Raw genomic sequence first — 19,615 nt, 5'->3', positions numbered from 1 at the left:
TTCCTTCTCCTTAGGTGGCCAAAGAATTTGAGTTTCCTCTTCAGGATCTGGCCTTCTAAAGAGCAGTCAGGATTGATCTCCTCCAGGACTGACCGGTTGGATGGCCTTGCAGTCCAAGGGACTCAATGCAGGAGTCTTCTCCAGCACCAGAGTCCAAAGGCCTCCATTCTTTGGCGCTCAGCCTTCCTTGTGCTCCAACCTTCACAGCCATCCATTGCAACTGGGAAAACCAAGCCTTGACTAGACACACTTTTGTTGGCAGGGGGATGTCTCTGCTTTTTAGGAGGCTGTCTACAATTTGAAGGTAGCAAAAGAGGATTATGTGACCTTGGGACACAGCAACAGTCACAAGTATGAACCAGTTGCCGAGCGCCTGAATTTTGATCACATGACCATGGGGTCTTATTTGTAAAAAACCAGTGATGTCACTTTTTTCATACCTGGAAGCCGCTTCTGGACTTTGTGCTTGAGGTGGTGGCAAAAATGAAACTTTTATTTGGGTTTTACCGATTAGATAGATTTGTTGCTATAGAAATGGCTAGTTTAAACTATTATGTAAAAGTAAAAAGTTGAGGTTTGATGTTAATGCCTTATTCCATTGCACCAAAGGAAGTAGGAAGTCAATGCTTCCCCCACCCTTTACCTCCCTTCTTCTCCATACTTTCTCTTCCCCTTGTCTTCTTTTTGTTTTTCTATTTTTTTTAAATATATTATATCATAAATTAATAAAATTGTTATAAACATCCCCCCCCCCGCAAAATCTGGAACGGTTGCAGGAATTGGGTATGTCTAATTTCATGAAAAGGACTAGGGGTGGCATGGTGGCAGTCTTTCAATATTTGAGGGGCTGCCCCAAAGAAGAGGGAGTTAAGTTATTCTCCAAGGCACCTGAGGGTTGAACAAGAAGCAATGGGTGGGAACTAATCAAGGAGAGAAGCAACTAAGAACTGAGGAGGAATTTCCTGATAGTTAAAACAATTAATCAGTGGAACAACTTGCCTCCAGAAGTTGTACATTCTCCAACACTGGAAGTTTTCAAGAAGTGATAGGACAATCATTGATCTAAAATGGTGTAGGGCTTCCTGCCTAAGCAGAGGGTTGGACTAGAAGACCTCCAAGGTCCCGTCCAACTCTGTTATTCTATTTTCTATTTTTCTAAAAGGTGCTTTTTTCAGTGCCGTTGTTACTTCTGACACTAAGTGAATGGTTGCAAGTTGAGAACTACCTGTATCTTTGCCCCTAAATTCCTGGTTAAATTTAGCTTCAAGAAGAGCTGAGACTTGGAGGAAGAAAGCAGATGCATTAAAATATTTTTGATCTTTCTTTCTCTATTCCACTTTGCTCTTAGCTGCAACTGTCCCCCAGGAATCTTTGCTAACCTCCCCCTACCCCGGTTTCAAGGACCCCCTTCTCTCGAGTCAAGGAACAACAGCCAAGGGGAGGACCCGGTTTCCTTGGGGCAGCCCTTAAAGGTGCTATCCACGTAGGTGTAAATGCATCTGTCATTGCGACAGTCGACAGATAGCAGAGGCAGATGGTCCCTATCCTGCCTTCTTTCTATTATTATAGGCTCGGATTGCTCTGCGTTGGGAGAAACAGGAGGGCAGATGTTAAATATGTTAAAACACACGCCGCGTCCCCTGGAGGTTCAGATCAGGCTGCTCTCTCAATTTGGCCATTTGAGGCATGGCTAAGCAGGGAATATCATTCCGCCTTTCACAAAGCGCTTTGCATTCAGTTGCCCTACGACTGAATTCGGAGCCCCAATGCACCAGCAACATTGTATGTATGTATGTATGTATGTATGTATGTATGTATGTATGTATGTATGTATGTACTGTACGTATGATTTGTTGGCTGTGCAACCCAACAAGACTTCAGACACAGACTTCAACGGATAATTAGAACTGCAGAAAAAACAATGGCCACCAACCTGCCTTCCATTGAGGACCTGTACACTGCAGGAGTCAAAAAGAGGGCTGTGAAAATATCTACAGACCCCTCGATCCTGGACATAATTTGTTTCAACTCCTACCCTCAAAACGATGCTACAGGGCACTGCACATCAAGACAACTAGACACAAGGACGTTTTTTCCCCCCGAATGCCATCACTCTGCTTAACAACTAATCCGCACAACACTGTCAAATTATCTACTAAGACTGTATTCTTCTCTTCCTTCCTAGTATCTATCTCTCCCCACTTATGACTATAACCAACCATGTTGCTTGTATCTTTCACTTTATATTTATTTCCGATACGATTTGATAGCTTATTAGTAACCTTGACTATCACTATGTGTTTTATCTTATGATTCTTGATGAATGTGTTCCATGATATTTTTCTTTATGTACACTGAGAGCATCTGCACCAAAGACAAATTCCTTGTGTGTCCAATCACACTTGGCCTATAAAGAAATCTATTCTATTCTATTCTATTCTATTCTATTCTATTCTATTCTATTCTATTCTATTCCTATTCTATTGTTTTTGTTTCCTAGTACGATTTGATTGCTCATTAGTAACCTTGACTGTCACTAAGTGTTGTATCTTTTCATTCTTGATGAATGTATTTTATTATTTTATTCTCCTTATGTACTTTGAGAGCATCTGCACCAAAGACAAATTCCTTGTGTGTCCAATCACACTTGGCCAATAAAGGATTCTATTCTATTCTATTCGCCTCTTGCCTTTCATTATTTTTATTAAAAAAAACTCGAGCCAGCCAATATGTCCAACCCACCTTCCTCCCACTATTTTCTATGCAACAACCCTGTGAGGTGGGTTGGGCTGAGACAGGGACTGAACCAAAGTCATCTAACCAGCATTCATGGCTAAGAAATGACTAGAACGCACAGTCTCCTGATGATTGGTCCAAAGTCAGGCAGTTGGCTTTCATGGCTAAGGCAGGACTAGAACTCACAGTCTCCTGGTGATTAGCCCAGCTGGTTTTCATGGTTAAGGCAGCACTAGAACTCACAATCTCCTATTGATTGGCCCGAAGTAATACAGAGGCTTTCATGCCTTAGGCGGGACTAAAACTCAAAGTTTCCTCCTGATTGGCCCAAAGTCATTCCGCCAATTTTCATGGCTAAGGCGGGACTAGAACTCACAGTCTCCTACTGATTGGCCCAAAGTCACTCAGCTGGTTTTCATGGCCAAGGCAGGACTAGAACTCACAGTCTCCTGATTGGCCCAAAGTCACCCAGGTCATTATTTTATGGCTAAGGTGGGGTTAGAACAGTGAAGGCGAACCTTTTGTGGCTCGCGTGCTGAAAGTGGGGGGAGTGCAGGGGGGGTCGTGTGTGGCTGTGCCACACTCATAATGCTATGCGCACGACCCCAGCGCACATGTGCACACGACCAGCGTTCCTCCCCCATTTCTGGTGTGCTTTTTTCGCCCTCCCCAGGCTTCAGAGGCTTTATAGGAGCCTGGGGAGGGCGAAAACAGCTTCCCCCCTGGGTGGCCCTCCGTATGCTTCAGGAGCTTCCCTGAAGCCTCCGGAGAGCGAAAAACCAGCCCTATGGGCAAAACGGAAGTTCGGGAACAGACTTCCGGTTTGCTCGTAGAGACGGTTTTAGCCCTCCGGAGCCTTCAGGGAAGCCTCCGGAAGGCCCCGGAACGCTCCGGAGGCTAAAACCATCCCAACAACCAACCCAGAAATATGTTCCCGAACACCCGGTTTGCCTGTAGGACCGGATTTTCACGCTGCGCGCATGCGCACTAGCCAGCTGACAGGGCAACGCCTGGCATGCGTGGAGAAATGGCTCTGTGTGCCACCTGTGGGGGGGTGGGGCTAGAATTTACACATCATGGGACTAGAACTTACACTCTCCTGGTGATTGTCCCAGCCAATTTTCATGGCTAGGAGGTGGAGGGACTAGAACTCACAGTCTCCTGATGATTGGCCCAGAACCACACAGAGGCTTTCATGGCTAGAGCTCCCTTAGTCTCCCACTCTCTATCCTGGTTCCTTAGCTCTTAAACCAAAGCGACTCAGCATTTCCCCTTCAGGTTTTACATTTCCAGCTTCACAAAACAACACGCAATCACCCAAAACATTCTGTGGCTCTATGTCAGTGTTTCCCAACCTTGGCCACTTGAAGATGTCCGGACTTCAACTCCCAGAATTCCCCAGCCAGCGAATGCTGGCTGGGGAATTCTGGGAGTTGAAGTCCGGATATCCTCAAGTGGCCAAGGTTGGGAAACACTGCTCTATGTCATAAGTGGTTTTCAATTCAGTTTTAGAAGAGCATCCTTTTAAAATGCGATCACGAGCCAATCACAACTGCAAACCCTTCCAGATCCCAAGTTTTTCAAGAGGGAAGCAATGGATAGAGAGACCACAATTCCATCTCCCTCTCTTCTCTTTCTCTCTCTCTGTCTCTTTCTCTTTCTTTCCCTCTCTGTCTCTTTCTCTCTCTCTCCGCCTCTCTCTTTCTCTCTCACTCTTTCCCTGTGTGTCTCTTTCTTTCTCTTTCTCCCTCTCCCCCTTTGTTTTCTCTCTTTCTATCTCTCTGCCTTATCTTTCTCTTTCTCCCTCTTTCTTTCTCTCTTTCTCTCTCTTTCTCTGTCTCTTTCTCTCTCTTTCTCTCTGTCTCTCTCTCTCTTTTTTCTTTCTCTTTCTCACTTTGTCTGTGTGTCTCTTTCTCTCTCTTTCTTTCTCTTTCTCCCTCTCTCTCTCGTTTTCTCTTTCTCTCTCTCTCTGCCTTTCTCTTTCTCTCTCACTCTTTCCCTGTGTGTCTCTTTCTTTCTCTTTCTCCCTCTCCCCCTTGTTTTCTCTCTTTCTATCTCTCTGCCTTATCTTTCTCTTTGCCCCTCTTTCTTTCTCTCTTTCTCTATCTCTCTCTGTCTCTTTCTCTCTCTTTCTCTCTGTCTCTCTCTTTTTTCTTTCTCTTTCTCACTTTCTCTGTGTGTCTCTTTCTCTCTTTCTTTCTCTTTCTCCCTCTCTCCCTCGTTTTCTCTCTTTCTCTCTCTCTGCCTTTCTCTTTCTCGCTCTCTTTCTCCTTTTCTTTCTCTCTCTATTTCTCTCTCTCTCTCTCTAATTCACAACAAGCCCCGCTAAATTAAACAAGCCAATTGCTTCCAGTTCAATGACTGCAGATTGAAACTGGGCTGAACAGCTGCCATCTCCCACTCAAGTCCTCCAATCCCAAAGTTCCTCAGAGTTCCCTATTCTGATGGCAGACTGGGGGGAAAATAAAATGAAGGAGCTATTTAGACCAGGGGTGTCCAATCTTGGCCACTTGCTGGCTGGGGAATTGTGGGAGTTGAAGTCCACAAGTCTTAAAGTAGCCACAGTTGAATATCTCTTATTTTAAACTCTTTCCTACCTGGGTACAGGTAGTTCTCAACTTACAACCACAATTGAGCCCAAAATTTGTGCTGTTAGGGGAGACACTTGTTAAGTTAGTACTGTCCCATTTTATGACATTTCTCGCCATGGTTGTTAAGGGAATCGCTGTAGTTGGTAAGTTAGGTCGTTAAGTGAATCCGGCTTCCGCCATGGACTTTGCTCGTCAGAAGACCACAAAAGGGGGATGACGTGATTATGGGATGCTGCGACCGTCATAAACAGGAGTCAGTTTACCAGCATCTGAATTTTGATCACCTTATCATGGGGATGTTGCAATGGTCGTAAGTGTGAAAAACAGCCATAAGTCACTTTTTTCAGTGCTGTTGTAAATTTGAACAGTGTTCTGACCGAGGAGCATGAAGTAGACTCCTGGTCCCGACAAAAAACCCTTTTATTAATTGACTGAATTCTGCTCATTCACATCCAGCAAAGTCTTTCAAAGGAGGATTTACAGTCACAGACCTTATCTTGTTTGGAGAGCTGCCAGGCCGATATCTGCAAAACTTGGCAAGGAGTCTCGGAGAGTCATGAACCAATGAAGCGAACTAATTGTCTCCTGCAAACTCCACTCCCCTTTTGCTCCTCTTTTATTTCTTCTGGGAGGGGCCATTCATGGTCCACCTGTGGCCTTACTCCCAAGTCAACCCCTGTTCTTTAGCTCTTCCCTTCGTCTGGCAGCTCTGCGCATGCGCACACAGGCTCCAGCTGTTCTTCTGCCTCACTGATGTCTGACTCCGAAGGTAGCTGATAACTGGCATATGGCCCTGGCCCCCCTCTCTGCCTCCGACACAGAGCCCTCATCAGAGCCTTCCCCAGACCCCAAGACTGGCCCACCTTCTTCCCCAACCTCCTCACTCTCCGAATCTGCTGCCAGCTCCACTGGCCACTGGTGAGCCACAATATATGGTCAGTAAATGAACTGTTGAGAACTACCTGTAGTTTGTTGTCATTGTAAGGAAATTTCTCTTTAGTTCTAGCTTGCGTCACTCTTTGATAAGTTTCCAACTGAATATTTCCCTTCTCTCCCCCCGTCCCCCCACCTTTACAAAATCCAGAAGGTCAACAATTCAAGCCTTGGAAAGCTTGAAAAAAAAATTGTCAAAACATGAAAGTAAGCTGCTCTGAATTTGACTAGCATCCTAAAGCAGAGAAAGGAAATTAAGCGTGATGAAATCTGGAGCTCCTTCATAGAGACTCGGAGGTATTTCGGTCTTTGGCTTTTGGGGAGGGGGGAGACGAGGCATTTTGACACGCAAAGAGGCTCTTTTAATCCACCTTGTCTTTGCTGCTTTTGGGAAAACAGCAAAAAACCAACAGAATGTGGAAGGAGGCTGAGATAGGAACAGCACTTAGCTGTTCTGACCTGTAGGCTTCCCCCAAAAGCAGGAGGCAGAGCCCTGGTCCCGACAAAACCCCTTTTATTCAACGAATGTGAATTCCTCTCATTCACATTCAGCAAAGGCCTAGCAAACAGTCTTTCAAAGGAATATTTAGGACCACAGTCCTTATCTATCTTGGAAAGCTGCCATGCAAATATTTTCCAAATGAGCAGCTGTGCAAGGAACTTGGCACAGCGTCTCTGAGATTCACAGACAGATCTTCACACTCCTGAAACGAATCTAGCAAACATATTGTTTCCTGCAAAAGTCCCCTCCCCTTTCGTTCCTCTTTGATTTCCTATGGGAGGGGCCATTCACCTTCCACCTGTGGCTTTACTCCCAAGTCTATCCTGATTTCTGAGTTGTTCTTTTCTTCTGGCAGCTCTGCGCATGCGCACCCTGGGAACAAGCGCCAGCTGTTCCTCTGCCTCACTGATGTCTAGCTCCGTATCAATCAAGGAACTACCAACTCGGATGAACAAACTAACAATAAACCACAGCCTAATCAAGGAACCACCAAGAACAGTCCCACCAACACTGACAGACCAAGCCACTGGTATATAAACAGAGAGCAAAAGCTTTACTGTTGCCTTTGGGAATCGAACCTGGGCTGTATTACATATCAGGCAGTTATATTAGCCACTAAGGGTATGGCTAGCTGATGAGAGCTAAATAGCTTGAAATAGATCTATACTAGTCTCCCTTTATTTATTTATCAGCACAAATGCAACACAAATGTAACAAAGGCAACAGTAAAGATAATGGCTTTCTGTCGTGATGGTCTCTTGAGATGAGCCGATAGACAGAGAAAGGAAGCAGTGTGCTTCCTCCCATATTTGGGCATACCAGGGGTTGTGACACAACACATACCTATTTCCCTGGCCTAGCTGATAAAGGAAGAGAGCCTATGGCTTAGTGGCTAATATAACTGCCTGATATGTAATACAGCCCAGGTTCGATTCCCAGTAAGGGTATGGCTAGCTGATGAGAGCTAAATAGCTTGTCTCCCTTTATTTATTTATCAGCACAAATACAACACACACACAGAGAGACACACACACACACACAAAACAGGTTAACCTTTAAAAATCCTGCGCATAACACACTTTTCCCGCCCGCAAAGATAACTGGTAGGGTTTACAGGTAATCCTCGATTTATGGCCACAATCGAGGCCAACATTACTGTTGCTAAGTGAGAAATTCGTGAAGTGAGTTTTGTCCCCTTTTACGGCTTTTCTTGCTACCATTGATAAGTGAATCACTAGGGTTGTTAATTGAGTGACACAGTTGCTAAGTGAATCTGGCTTCCCCGTTGATTTTTGCTTGTCAGAAGGTCGCAAAAGGGGATCCCCAGGGCACTTCAACCATCATAAATGTGAGACAGTAGCCTAGCGACTGAATTTTGATCACGTGACCACAGGGACACTGCAATGGTCGTAAGTGCGGAAAATGGTCATAAGTCATCTTTTTCAGTGATGTAACTCTGAATGGTCACTAATGGGTAGGTGTAAGTTGAGGACTACCTATGTTGCTTTTCCAACCAGTTTTAAGATGCTTCGGGGAAGCAAATATGCCAAAAAGAGGGGAATCATTCCATGAATAAATCGTTTGATTTACTGAATGTTGAAGAGTTTTGAATGATTCAAAGCAGATCTTAATTTTTTTTATAACTCAGTAGGCCATATCAAGCTTCAAAGTACAGACAGGCTAAGAGGAAACAAAGCACAGATAAACTAAAGAAAAAAAAATAAGAAAAATTTAAATTTGAGAAAACATAATTAAAAATTGAAACATTCAGGCCCCCAGAAAGCTCCATCATAGGCCTTACTTAAGAGGGTTTTCTGGGGAGGGAGGGAGGGTGGGAAGGTGAAGGGAGGGAGGATATAAGAAAGAGAAGGGAATCAGGGAGGGAGGGAGGAAAATGGATAGAGGGAGGGAGGAGAGGAGAGAGAAGGAAGGGAGGGAGGATATAGCAAAGGGAAGGGAAATGGAGGGAGGGAGGAAGATGAACAGAGGGTGGGAAGATGGAGGGAGGAAGATGGATAGAGGGAGGGAGGAAGGAAGGATAGAGGGAAGGGAGGGAGGGAGGATATAAGAAAGCGAAGGGAAGCAGGGAGGGAGGGAGGATGGATAGAGGGAGTGAGGAGAGGAGAGGGAAGGGAAAGGGAGGGAAAGGGAGGGAGGAAGATGAACAGAGGAAGGGAAGATGCAGGGAGGGAGGGAGGGAGGAAGGATATAAGAAAGCAAAGGGAAGCAAGGAGGGAGGGAGGAAGATGAATAAAGGAAGGAAGGAAGATGGATAGAGGGAGGGAAGGAAGATGAAGGGAGGGAAGCAGGGGGGGAGGAAGATGGGTAGAGGGAGGGAGGAGAGGAGAAGAAAGGGAGGGAGGGAGGATATAGGGAAGGGAAGCAGGGAGGGAGGAAGGAAGGAAGATGGATAGAGGGAGTGAGGAGAGGAGAGGGAAGGGAAAGGAAGAGAAAGGGAGGGAGGAAGATGAACAGAGGGAGGGAAGATGCAGGGAGCGAGGGAGGAAGGAAGGAAGAATATAGGGAAGAGAGAAGGAAGGATATAAGAAAGCAAAGGGAAGCAAGGAGGGAGGGAGAAGATGAATAAAGGAAGGAAGGAAGATGGTAGAGGGAGGAAGGAAGATGAAGGGAGGGAAGCAGGGGGGAGGAAGATGGATAGAGGGAGGGAGGAGCGGAGAAGAAAGGGAGGGAGGAGGATATAGGGAAGGGAAGCAGGGAGGGAGGAGGGAGGGAGAAAGATGGATAGAGGGAGGAAGGGAGAGAAGGAGGAAGGAGAGGGAGGGAGGGAAGGAAGGATATAGCAAAGGGAAGCAGGGAGGGAGGAAGATGGATAGAGGAAGGAAGGAAGGAAGGAAGGAAGGAAGGAAAAAAGGAAGGGAAAGGAAAAGGAGATGGAAAGGGATAGGGAGATGACCAGTCTAAACCAGTTCACTTACCTGTGCGCTTCGTGATGGTTCCCAGAGTCATAGGCTGCTTGATCTGAGCAAGAGGCACCATCACAGTCAGGCTTGGAAGTGGGGACAGCCGAGGGTTTCCTGGATTATTGTTGGTGAAATTGTTATAAGAATCTTGACTGTTCAATTTCCCTTGTGGGAGGAGAAAGGAGGAGAATTCATTCAGATATATTTATTCTATAATAACATCGTTGTAAATATAATGGGTAATAATATACTTATTCAGTCAGATATATTTCTAAGCAAGTTCAGTAAGTTTTGCCCCATTTTACCACTTTTCTCACCACCGTTGTGAAGCGGATCACTGGAGTTGTTAAATGAGTAACACGGTCATTAAGTGAACCTGGCTCCCCATTAACTTGTCAGAAAGGGGGAATCACATGACCCCAGGACACTGTGACTGTCATAAATATGAACCAGCTGCCAAGCATCCGAATTTGGATCCCGCAACCATGGAGATAATGCGACGGTTGTAAGTGTGGAAAAACGGGCCTAAGTCACATGTTTAGTGCCCTTGTAACTTTGAATGGTCACTAAGTGAATGGTTGTGAGTCAAGGACCACCGGTACAGTTCATCAATAAAATGAACCCCTAAAACAAAGGGAGGCTCAGTGGCTAAGATGCTAAGCTTGTCAATCAGAAAGGTCGGCAGTTCGGTGGTTCGAATCTCTAGCACCGCATAACGGAGTGAGCTCCTGTTACTTGTCCCAGCTCCTTCCAACCGAGCAGTTCAAAAGCACGTTAAAAATGCAAGTAGAAAAATAGGAGCCACCTTTGGTGGGAAGGGAAGAGCATTCCGTGCGCCTTCGGCTTTGAGTCATGCCGGCCACATGACCACGGAGACATCTTCAGACAGCGCTGGCTCTTTGGCTTTGAAACGGAGATGAGCAGCGCCCCCTAGAGTCGGGAACGACTAGCACAGATGTGCGAGGGGAACCTTTGCCTTTACCAAGTTCTTGGCAGAAAAGGCAAACAGCCAATGGCTTAAAATGACCAGGGAGATGTCTTCGGACAGCGCTGGCTCTTGGCTTTGAAACAGAGATGAACACCGCCCCCTAGAGTCAGGAACGACTAGCACATATGTGCAAGGGGAACCTTTACCTTTACCTAAAGCAAAGTTTGGGATTGCAGAAAAAGCGCCACAATTTTCCCTTCGCCCGACTGTGCAGAATTAATTTCTGCTCAAACCATTAAATTCAGTAGGGCTCAAATCCGCTAAAGCCAGAAATGTACGATTTCTGCTCCGTATCACTTTCACATGTTTTCACGTGTGGTAATTCTGTTCCTTTCCATATCTGCAGTAAATCTGCCATTTCTATCTTTAAGTACACAAATGTTTATTTGCTCTCCAAACACACATTTAAGGAATATACATTTAAGGGTGATTTGCTTAACCTGCCAAGAACTGCTTCAAACCATTTGGCAAAGTTTGAAACCCAGTCAACGTGAGTCCTTCCGCAATTTCTGAATGCCGGTCGCGTTGGTTCAGATAGAAATCAGACGAGCAATTTTATGGAAAATTGTTCGGTTGTGGTAAGTGGTTTCCCCCCCCCCCCCCGCCTCTATTCATATCTGTCCAGGCTTTTTTTTTTTTAAAGAGTTCGTTGGAAGTTATCGTCAATACGCCATGGAAATAGAAGGTGTGTACATTTTGCAAACATTGGAAAACAAGACGTAATAAAATAACTGACTGTTTCAAATAATTATAAGCAGAACACAGATTGAGGTCTCGCTGTTTCTTAACTGCACTTTTGTTCTCTTTTTCCCTGAAAAATGTGGAAAATGCAAGAGAAAAAGGTCTTTTCTTTTCTTCATACAATATGGTTACTTAAACTAAAAAGAAAGGAAAATAAAAAAGGGAGGACGGGAGGGGAGGAAGAGGAAGGAAGATGGATGGAGAGAGGAAAGGAAGAGGGAGAGAGGAAGATGGTTAGAGGGAGAGAAGGGGGAGGGAGGAGGGAGGAAGGAAGGAAGGAGGGAGGGAGGAGGAAGGGAGGAAGGAAGGAAAAGAGGATGGATGGAGAGAGGAAAGGAAGAGGGAGAGAGGAAGATGGTTAGAGAGAGAGAAGGGGGAGGGAGGAGGGAGGGAGGGAGGAAGGAGGGGCAGGAGGGAGGGAGGAGGAAGGGAGGGAGGGAAGGAAAAGAGGATGGATGGAGAGAGGAAAGGAAGAGGGAGAGAGGAAGATGGATAGAGGGAGAGAAGGGGGAGGGAGGAGGGAGAGTGGAAGGAAGGAAGGAGGGAGGGAGGGAGGAAGGAAGGAAAAGAGGATGGATGGAGAGAGGAAGGAAGAGGGAGAGAGGAAGAGGGATAGAGGGAGAGAAGGGGGAGGGAGGAGGGAGAGTGGAAGGAAGGAAGGAGGGTGGGAGGGAGGAGGAAGGGAGGGAGGAAGGAAAAGAGGATAGATGGAGAGAGGAAAGGAAGAGGGAGAGAGGAAGATGGATAGAGGGAGGGGGGAGGGAGAGAGGGAGGAAGGAAGGCAGGAGGGAGGAAGGAGGGCGGGAGGGAGAAGGAGAAAGGGAGGGAGGGAGGGAGGGAGGAGGGAGGGGGAGGGAGGAAGGAAGGCGGGAGGAAGGAAAAGAGGATGGATGGAGAGAGGAAGGAAGAGGGAGAGAAGAAGATGGATAGAGGGATGGGGGAGGGAGGGAGGAGGAAGGAGGGAGGGAGGACGGAAGGCGGGAAGGAGGAAGGACGGAGGGAGGGAGGGAGGGAGGAGGGAGGGAGGGAGGGAGGGAGGAAGGAAGGAAGGAAGGAAAAGAGGAAAGCCATGTTTTACAAATTATTTCCAAGATAGAAACTCTACTCCATGAGTCTAATCCAAAGAAAAACTGGGGAGAAAAAACAGAACAGAAGAAGAAAAAGAACAAAGCTGCCTGTGTAACCAATAGGCAAGATTTGAGATTGAGAAGACGGAGGGACAACGGGTGGCTATTTCATGCTCCTTGCTGTCTTGTGGCCCAAAGTCCTGCTCTTACCCTCCCACCACCACCACAAAGGGTTTTTTTAAAGTAGTGTTGGGTGGGGGCACAAAATTATACTACGAAAATATCCAGGTTGCTTTTAATCTATAATTTGGCTCTAACGATCTTCTCTTTGTTTATTTAGAACAGGGAGCGTCAAACTCAAGGCCCGCGGGCCGCATCCAGCCCACGGGGTGCTTAAATCTGGCCTGCGGGGCCGCCCTGGAGACACTGAAGGACCAGCCCGTGGTACATCTGCCAGCAAAAACGAAGCTCGGCTCTCTTTTCAGTCGGGATGCCCCCCCCTCCCCAGGTCATTAAGTGTGAATAGGCGGCCATAATAGAGTAGTCCTCTAAACCAGGAATGTCAAACTCAATTTCACTGAAGGCCGCATCAGGGTTGTGTTTGACCTCGCGGGGGTTGGGTGGTCGTGGTCAGGGTGGGCATGGCTCCATTTAAGCCAGGATGGGCTTCCTGTAGCCTCTGCCAGCAAAAAACGGAGCTCGGGGTGGGGTGCGAGAGCTCCGTTTCGTTTCTCCAGCTAAGCCTTTCTAAAGCAAACAACTCCCCACCACCCTTATTCTAATGGTAAGCTGAAACGAAGAGGCACGTAGCTGTCAAAATCTCATTCTTTGCTGTACGTAGAGATTCTAGGTTGATTCCTCTTTTGACTCTGCCCCTTGTTCTCCTGCATCGACCCCTGATTCACCCCCTTGCATCAGAGCTCCTCATTCTACAGTCTACAAGCCATGAATTTATTGTTCACTGAAGTGCATTGGTTGCTTCCTTCTTTCTTATCGTCCTTTTTTTGACAACAGAACAATAGGAGTTGGAAAGGATCTTGGGGGTCTCTTAATCCACTCCTCCACCCAAGCAGGAGACTTTATACCATTTCGGACAGTCTCCTCTTAAAAACTTCCAGCGTTGGAGCATTTACAACTTCTGGAGGCAAGTAGTTCCACAGATTAACTGTTCTCACTGTCTGGAAATTTCTCCTTAGTTCTGGGTTGGCGCAGTGGTTAGGGTGCAGTACTGCAGGCCACTTCAGCTGACTGTTATCTGCAGTTCAGCGGTTCTAATCTCACCGGCTCAAGGTTGACTCAGCCTTCCATCCTTCCGAGGTGGGTGAAATGAGGACCCGGATTGTTGTTGGGGGCAATATGCTGACTCTGTAAACCGCTTAGAGAGGGCTGAAAGCCCTATGAAGCGGTATATAAGTCTAACTGCTATTGCTATTGCTATTCTTTCCTTGGTTATATTTTTTCCATCCGTTGCTTCTTGTCCTGCCTTCGGGGGCTTTGGAGAGTAGCTTGACCTCCCCCCTCCTTCTTTATCTTCCACCATTATTCAGTGTCACCACTTCAGTTGCCAACGTTTTCTCTGAATAGCTGCTTACTCCTTCCCAGGAGTTCTCCCTCCTCTTTTTAACAAAAATGATTTGTTTAATTCAAAAGAGCTCTCCCGCTATTAACCTTTGGGCCCTCTCTAAACAAAATACAACAGACCTTCATTTTTTCTGGTTCAAGAAGTGTAGACTTTATAACGTGACACATATTCCCCCCCCCCGCACCCCTGACCTGTTTTTCCTCCCTTTTCTGTTAATGCAATCTGCAATTCTAAACTTGCTACCTGGGAATGTGATGCATTAGGCAAGCGGGACTTGTTTCCGAGTTGATTTGCTCAGGATAGAATTGCCAGCTTCTAGTGTATTTCATCCACACACACACCCGCTTACAATTGTCTGTTTATAATTCTTTATAAAAATCCAGGAAATCCTGGGAATGGAGGAAGAGGAGGAGGAGGAGGAGAAGGAGACGAAGAGGAAGAGGAGGAGATGAAGATGAAGAGGAGGAGGAGGAGGAGGAGGAGGAGGAGGAGGAGAAGAAAGTGGTGGCACTGTTATTTTGACAATACTGATATGCTGATACACACACACACACACAAACAGATAGAAAGAATGAAAGAAAGAAAGAAAGAAAGAAAGAAAGAAAGAAAGAAAGAAAGAAAGAAAGAAGTCACTCCATCTTGTTTTAGGTCTCTTTTGTGGATGTGTTTTAACAAGTGGGATCCATTCTAGGTCTGTTTTGGTCCCCCTGCCATATATAAATTCTCCCTGTTTGAGAGCACAATATTTTTTTATTTATTTATACTTCAAAATATGGACTAAATCAACTCGATTTAAATGCTTTGATGGCAGCTAATTTAAACATAATTAAGTTGTTCATTTTCTTGAATGGAAACCTATTATTATTATTACTATTATTATTACGTGGTTAATTTTTGGTGAGATTCACAGCCTTTGTAGCTGGTTGGTAGTTCAACAGCTCGAGCCCTAACCAAGGACCTAGGAACTGTTAAGGTAACATCGGAGGATATTATCATTACGTGGTTAATCCTTGGTGATATTCACAGCCTTTGGGGCTGGTTGGTAGCTCAACAGCTCGAGTCCTAACCAAGGACCTAGGAATTGTTAAGGTAACGTCGGAGGATATAAGCTGTTCCAAGTAGGGTGGTTTTTTGTAGAATCAAAATGTTCAAGTCTGATAAGTTTAAAATTTCCAAATAGCGAGGTAGCCCTTTGGGTATTGCTCCAAGGGCTCCAATTACAATCGGGACAACACACGATTTTCCCCCCCACAGTCGTTCAACTTCAATTTGCAAGTCCTGGGATTTTGTGATTTTTTCTTGCTGTTTATCTTCAATTCGTGCATCTCCAGGTGTTGTTGTTATTTAAAAAAAACCCAAAACTGTGCTTGGATAAGAACATATATTAGATTGTCCATCGCAGTGTTGAAAGACAGCAAAATGTCTCCGCAAAGTGGTTTTTTTTTTTTTTTTTGCACCACAAACTCTTATTTCTCAAGTGCCCGGGTTCGTTCTCAGGAAATTAATTTGGTGGACTAAAATTGCTCATCAATGTTAAAATGGGGGGGGGAGGGGGTAACCTGTATTGTGTAGGAAGTTTGAAGATCTGAAGCAAAAGAAAACATCTTCATGAAGAGCGTGAGGCAGACAGAAGAGTTACGCTAGATGACTCTGTGAGTGTCTGTCCATTTGTGGTTGTTTGTGTGTGTGTGTGTGAGAGAGAGAGAGAGAGAGACAGAGAAAGAGAGAAGAAGGAGGAGGGCGAAGAGAAGAAGGAGAGAAAAGAGAAAGAAAAAGAAAAAATTAGAAAGAAAAAGGAAAAAGGGAGGAAAGGACAGAAAGAAAAAGAAAAAAGAGAAAAAAGAGAGAGAAAAATGAGAAAGACGGATGAGAGAAAGAAAATGAGAAAGGAAAAAGAAAGGAAAAAAAGACAAAGAGATAAAAAGAGGGAAAGGAAAAGAAAGAAAGACAGAAAGAGACAGAAAGAAAGAAAGCCAGCGCCCATAATATTTGTTGAAAGTAGAAAAGTTAGGGACAGATTTAATATTCTCACAGAGGGAGGCGCAATTCTTTATCGGTGGTCCCAAACAACAGGACACAACTGGAAAAGAGAAAAGACGACAAATATTGTTCCCTCTTTCCAGCTCTACCTGCTTTCTTGGAAGCAAATCCCCTCCTCAAACGTTTTTTTTAAACGGCAGGCCACAAGCGGCAGCCCTAACAGCTCCGGCCTCCTATGGCTTGGGTGACCTGAAATCTGAACAGCCTCTTCCGAGACTGCCGAGGAAATCTCTTTCTCTTAAAACAGCCAGAGGCATGAAACAAATAAATGATCGAATAAAATCTCCATCACGAAGGAGAAGAAGGGCTCAAAGCAAATCCCGCTTGCGAGGCCGACAAACCCCCACGTAGACTGGACTTAAGTTTCCCTCGTTGTCCATCACCCTCCGGTCATCAACAGCTTTTCCCCCCGTCACTTAAGAGGGGAAAGAAAGAACAAAAAAAACCTACCCATTTCATGGGAGGGGAAAAAGAAAAGAGAAAGAAAGAAAGAAAGAAAGAAAGAAAGAAAGAAAGAAAGAAAGAAAGAAAGAGAAGGAGGGAGGGAAAGAAAGGAAAGTAGAAAGAGAAGGAAGGAAAGAAAGAAAAAGAGAGAAAGAAGAAAGGAAGGAAGGAAAGAAGGAAGGAAAGGAAGATAGAAAGAGAAGGAAGGAAAGAGAAAGGGAAGGAAAGAAAGAAGATTTAGAATTTTTAGAATTTTATTTTAGAATTTTATTAGAATTTGTAGGCCGCCCTTTTCCCTGAGGGGACTCAGGGCGGCTCACACAAAAACTGGGAAAGGGGAATACAGACAGTAGGACAAAACATGTAATAAAATAGCAAACAACAAACACTCATCATTCGGGCGGGTAACTATCCTATCCCCAGGCCTGACGGGCGAGCCAGTTCTTCAAGGCTATGCGGAAGGCCTGGACGGTGGAGAGGGTACGAATCTCCACGGGGAGCTCGTTCCAAAGGGTCGGGGCTACTGCTGAGAAGGCCCTCCTCCTTGTAGTTGCCAGCCGACACTGGCTGGCCGATGGAATACGGAGGAGGCCTAATCTATGAGATCTTATCGGTCGTAGGGATGTAATTGGCAGAAGGCGGTCTCTCAAGTATCCAGATCCACTGCCATGTAGGGCTTTATGGGTGATTAATAGCACCTTGAAGCGCATCCGGAGATCAACAGGTAGCCAGCGCAGCTCGCGGAGGATAGGTGTTATGCGGGTGAATCGGGGTGCACCCGCAATCACTCGCGCGGCTGCATTCTGCACTAGCTGAAGTCGCCGGATGCTCCTCAAGGGCAGCCCCATGTAGAGCACATTGCAGTATTCCAGCCTAGAGGTCACAAGGGCCCGAGTGACTGTTGTGAGAGCCTCCCGATTCAGGTAGGGTCGCAACTGGCGCACCAGGCGAACCTGGGCGAATGCCCCCCTGGTCACAGCCGTTAAGTGGTGGTCAAATGACAGCTGTGGATCCAGGAGGACTCCCAAGTTGCGAACCCTCTCTGAGGGGTATAAAATTTGACCCCCCAGCCTGAGTGGTGGAATAATAGCCAAATCTTTGGGAGGGAAACACAACAGCCACTCGGTCTTTTCTGGGTTGAGCACAAGCTTGTTCACCCTCATCCAGTCCATAACGGCCTCAAGACCCCGGCTCATCACGTCAACCGCTTCATTGATTTGGCACGGGGCGGACAGATACAATTGAGTATCGTCCGCATATTGATGGTATCTAATCCCGTGCCTGCGGATGATCTCTCCCAGCGGTTTCATGTAGATGTTGAATAGTAGGGGGGATAAGACCGAACCCTGAGGCACCCCATAATTTAGGGGCCTAGGGGACGATCTCTGCCCCCCCACTAACACCGACTGCGACCTGTCCGAGAGGTAGGAGGAGAACCACCGTAACACGGTGCCTCCCACTCCCACCTCCCGCAGTCGTCGCAGAAGGATACCATGGTCGATGGTATCGAAAGCCGCTGAGAGGTCAAGGAGGACCAGGATGGAGGAACGTCCTTCATCTCTGGCTCTCCAGAGATCATCCATCAATGCGACCAAAGCGGTTTCTGTGCTGTAACCGGGCCTGAAGCCTGACTGGAAGGGGTCTAGGTAGTTTGCTTCCTCCAAGGACCGTTGGAGCTGGAAGGCCACCACCTTCTCAACAACCTTCCCCAGGAAGGGAAGGTTGGAGACTGGACGATAGCTATTAAGAACAGCTGGATCCAAGGATGGTTTCTTCAGGAGGGGTCTCACCACCGCCGCTTTCAGTGCGGCGGGGAAGTTCCCCTCCCGAAGGGAGGCGGTCACAACCGCCTGGATCCAGCCTCGTGTCACCTCACTGCAGTTAGTAACCAGCCATGAGGGACACGGATCCAGAACGCAGGTGGAAGTACTTACAGCTCTCATGGCCTTGTCCACATCCCCGGGGGTAACGTCTTGAAACTCAACCCAGAGCTGTTCTACTTGGTCCCCCTGCGCCTCGGCTGGAACTGCGGGGGTGGAGTCCAAGTCCGACCGAAACCGAGCAATTTTGTCCGCTAAGAATTGGGCATATTCTTCAGCTCTGCCCTGCAAGGGTTCCCCCGCCTCCCTTTTGTTCAATAGGGAGCGGGTTATCCTAAACAGGGCGGCTGGGCGGGACTCAGCGGATGCTACCAGGGTGGCTATGTGCGATCTTTTTGCTGCCCTAAGTGCCCTGGTGTATTCCCTGGTGCAGGTGGTTACCATTGCCCGGTTCGATTCGGACTTATCGGACCTCCAACGGTGCTCTAGGCATCTCCTCCGGCGCTTCATCTCCCGGAGTTCCTCGGTGAACCAAGGGGGTCTCCGGGATCCGCCGCCTCGGAGGAGCCGCAGTGGCGCAATCCGGTCGAGGGCCTCCGACGCTGCCGAGTGCCACGCAGCAGCCAGAGTCTCCACCGGATTGTGGGCGAAAGAGTCAGGAATAACCCCAAGCTCTGTCTGGAACCTTACTGGCTCCATAAGACGCCTGGGGCGGAACCACCTGGTCGGTTCCTCCTCCCTACAGTGGGGGTTTGGCCTCCGGAAGTCGAGCCTCAGTAGGCAATGGTCTGACCACGACAGGGGTATGATGTCACTCCCCCTCAGACCAAGATCACAAATCCACTGCTCCGAGAGAAATACGAGGTCAAGCATGTGTCCCGCTGAATGGGTTGGGCCCCGAATTACTTGGGTCAAGCCCATGGCTGTCATGGAAGCCATGAACTCCTGCGCCCCATCAGAGTTTTCACCGAGCGACGGCAAATTAAAGTCCCCCAGGACCATCAACCTAGGGAACTCAATTGCCAGCTCGGCTACCGACTCGAGGAGCGAGGGGAGGGCTGCTGCAACGCTGTTGGGAGGCAGGTACGTTAGCAGCAGACCCACTTGACCCTTGAGGTCCAACTTTAACAGCAAAGACTCACACCCGACAATCTCCGGAGCAGGGACCCTACGAGGAACTAACGACTCTCGGATAACAGCGGCCACACCCCCACCCCTTCCCTGGGCTCTCGGCTGATGCAGCACCTGAA

The 19,615-nt window shown here is 47.0% G+C and overlaps 1 protein-coding gene across 7 annotated transcripts in view; it reads right to left on the bottom strand.

Moving 5' to 3' along the window:
- BCAS3 (BCAS3 microtubule associated cell migration factor) overlaps window positions 1-19,615 on the bottom strand; it is a 686,211-nt gene that overhangs the window by 382,181 nt on the left and 284,415 nt on the right. For all 7 annotated transcript variants that reach the window (XR_015696858.1, XM_087717092.1, XM_087717090.1 and 4 more), the window contains exon 16: window positions 9,699-9,848. Coding sequence is in view for 6 of the 7 variants with exons in the window: in XM_087717092.1 (XP_087573218.1) it covers window positions 9,699-9,848 (150 nt within the window). In the remaining variant the exon portion in view is untranslated. The remainder of the gene's footprint in view (window positions 1-9,698; window positions 9,849-19,615) is intronic.

This window comes from Thamnophis sirtalis, unplaced genomic scaffold (genome assembly GCF_051295495.1).
Source record: "Thamnophis sirtalis isolate CommonGarterSnake01/CBP01778 unplaced genomic scaffold, rThaSir2_p1.2 scaffold_6, whole genome shotgun sequence".
Taxonomy (NCBI): domain Eukaryota; kingdom Metazoa; phylum Chordata; class Lepidosauria; order Squamata; family Natricidae; genus Thamnophis; species Thamnophis sirtalis.
Note: the sequence above shows the minus strand (reverse complement) of the source record. Positions and strands in the feature narration are given on the sequence as shown.